This window comes from Onychostoma macrolepis, chromosome 21 (assembly GCF_012432095.1).
Source record: "Onychostoma macrolepis isolate SWU-2019 chromosome 21, ASM1243209v1, whole genome shotgun sequence".
NCBI classification, from domain to species: Eukaryota; Metazoa; Chordata; class Actinopteri; order Cypriniformes; family Cyprinidae; genus Onychostoma; species Onychostoma macrolepis.
Genome location: NC_081175.1, coordinates 29,979,656 through 29,982,552, shown reverse-complemented (window position 1 = coordinate 29,982,552; position 2,897 = coordinate 29,979,656). Strand labels below are relative to the sequence as shown.

Below are 2,897 nucleotides of genomic sequence, written 5' to 3'. Positions count from 1 at the left end.
AACATGCACTTTTATTTCGGGGTGTTTTCAGGCAAAGCACAAACTGATAACACTAAATAACATTATGTAAAACAACATTAAATTACATCAAACAAAATATTATGTATAATAGGCTAACATAAATATTTAGATTTCACTGGCCTGTAAAGTGTTCCTGGTTTGCCTCAGACTTGTGATTGGCCAATGCTGGATTTAGTCATGTGATAAAGCATTTAAAAGAACGCACTCAGGACAAGCACTGTCAGAACTGTTTAAGAAAGAAACAGCGTAAATAAACAGCACAGATTGCGTTTGCGTCCCTGAACACTATGAAGTCAGGAGCTCTGCTTCTGATACTGACTGGACTGTTGGCCCGTGGACAAGGTAAGTGACTTCAGTAGCATTTTCTACTGCAGCATTTCATTTTGTGTTTTTCATATTTTAATATTTTCCAAGCTGAATTTGGTTCGATATCTCTCTCTACATAGGCTGGAAGAACAGCTATGATGGGGTTCTAAATTTTCAATGTCCTGCAGGCCAGTCAATATCCTCCATAACAAGGTGAGTACTGCTTATTAATGTGTATTGAGTGTTTATAAACATGTAATAAACTATCAGACTTTTTAAGACAAAATTGTTAAATTATTGTAAACATTATATTGAAAGGATATTGATTGAGTGATGCAAATGAATCGTTTTTGCCATGAATATAACCATTGCTGCTGACATGGCATTTAATTGTAAATAAAAACAAAAGAAATATATTAAACTATCAAGGCTTTCTTGAATTCACAAATTGTATGCAGACACCCCACCCTGCAAAAGCCAATATCATTATGAATTATTTAAATTAAATGATCACTTAAAAATCCCTTTTCTTTCCCGTTCCTTCATGCCTCGTTACCTGGTTTGGTTCATTTCGTATTATTCTCGCAAAAAAGTGATTTAGCATGACGAAATAAGAACAGAAGCTGTCTAAGGAGAAACATTCAAAACACCTTGTCCTTGCTCAATTTCCGGGATATTGTACATAATATTCATATATCTGGAAGCCGCAGTATGAAATCAGTATGAGATTTAGGATGTCTGTGAATGTTAGTTTTAGCTTTGCCATGGAAGAATGCAATATATTGTTGGATAAATCTTTAAAATGTAAAGGTAAAACTCAATGCAATTATAATATGCAATTTTGCATTTAAAAAATAATTTTTTTCCCCCTCCATTCCAACTTATGTTAACAAAGCGAACACAACAATCGCTATGAGGACCGGGTTTGGGACTTTGGCTGTCAAGTCACCAGTGGCCAAACCGCAGAATGTTCCTGGTCAAGTTACGTCAACGACTTCGACCAAGTGCTCTTCTTTGAGTGTCCAGCACAACAAGTGATTGCAGGAACGAGCAGCTACCACAGCAACATCCATGAGGACAGACGGTGAGCTCTGATGTTTGATTGATTCTCATCTTTAAACTTTGACTCATTTGAGCTGATGCCAATTCCATGTTTTCACACAGCTGGAAGTTTTACTGCTGTAAAAGTAAGTTTAATGATGCAAGCTGTCATTGGACCTCGTACGTGAATTCCTTTGATGAGTACTTCCACTGGACCGTGCCTTCCAAGAACGTCCTGGTGGGCACTCAAAGCTACCATCAAAATCGTGAAGAGTGGGTATAATTGATGTTATTTCGAATATGCAAAGCCATTTCAAGTCGATCATGTCAGATTGTGAGCTCTGTTGTTCACTAATGTGTTATACTTCTTTCAGAGATCGACGATGGAAGTTCAAGGTCTGTGCCCAAAACACATGTTGATTCCAAGATTCAACATTCTCTCACAGTTCATGATGAATATTCTCTCATGATCCTCTGAAATAAATGCATGTTGAAAACAAACACTGTGGCTGGTCTCTGTGTTAAATTAAAAAGTTAAAAACATAGGATTGTGTGTGAGTGTGTGTGCATGTGTCGTTAGGTTGAAATCATTGGATTAAATCTTAAATTGACCATAAATCATAATTAACCTCTAAAAATGTTCCAAATCCATACACTGGCCAACATTTTTTTTCATGATATTGAAATTCATTCCAGTACATTGGGGTTGTAAAAATTATTCTGTGGTGAAGTAAATACAAAAAACAAAACAAAACAAATGTAATTTCTACATGAATAAGTATAAGTTTATTCAGGTAACAATACAAAAATAATATTCTACGTTAGTACTCAATTTAAGCTTGTATAAATTAACCCCTTAACTGTCACCCACAGTTTTGAACAGAGACATTATAGTGCACTATCCAAACTTAATTTTTTATAATTCATGAATGAAAATATTTTGTAACATGATTTTAATGTACCATTTACATGGTAATGCAATGTCTGATTTTAAAATGGGTTTCAAAGGATGAATTTTGAAATTTTAAGTTTTCTACTGATAAATAATTTCTTAGGATTTCTAATTCGTGATAGAGAAAAAGGCAACTAAGAAGACTTTCTGTGACAAAGGTCAGAATTCATGTCATGATGTAGATTTTTTTCAGGTGCACTCTTGTCATAAACAGAGGTGTCAAATCCAGGGTCAGAAAGTAAAAGTCCTGCCATGTGTTTATTCCACCCATGAACTCAGCAGCTGATTTCACCAGAGGAGGAACCAACTCATTCCTTTCAAGTCACAAGCAAGTTTCGAGTCAAATCCCAAGACCTCAACGAGTTGAGGTAATTAAGAGATAATTGAGAGACTAATTAAATGATGATTGTGCATTAGTGATGAACACCTGCTGTTACTGTGAATCACAGAGGATCAGATGTTGATGTTTTATTGGTTAAAATGATACCACCATCATGTAGATCAGTGTTTGCTTTAGTTGGGCTCTTGACCCTTGACTCCTGTGTTAGATCTCTCTGTAGCAATGCATGTGCTGTTG

The 2,897-nt window shown here is 35.6% G+C and overlaps 1 protein-coding gene across 1 annotated transcript; it reads left to right on the top strand.

Annotated features, from left to right (window-relative positions):
- The first annotated feature begins 231 nt into the window (after positions 1-231).
- On the top strand, positions 232-1,869 carry LOC131528667 (hemagglutinin/amebocyte aggregation factor-like). Its single transcript, XM_058757989.1, has 5 exons — positions 232-363; positions 468-540; positions 1,223-1,411; positions 1,492-1,641; positions 1,743-1,869. The coding sequence occupies exons 1-5, from the start codon at positions 309-311 to the stop codon at positions 1,786-1,788; spliced, it is 513 nt and encodes a 170-aa protein (XP_058613972.1). The 5' UTR covers positions 232-308; the 3' UTR covers positions 1,789-1,869.
- The last annotated feature ends 1,028 nt before the right edge of the window (positions 1,870-2,897 follow it).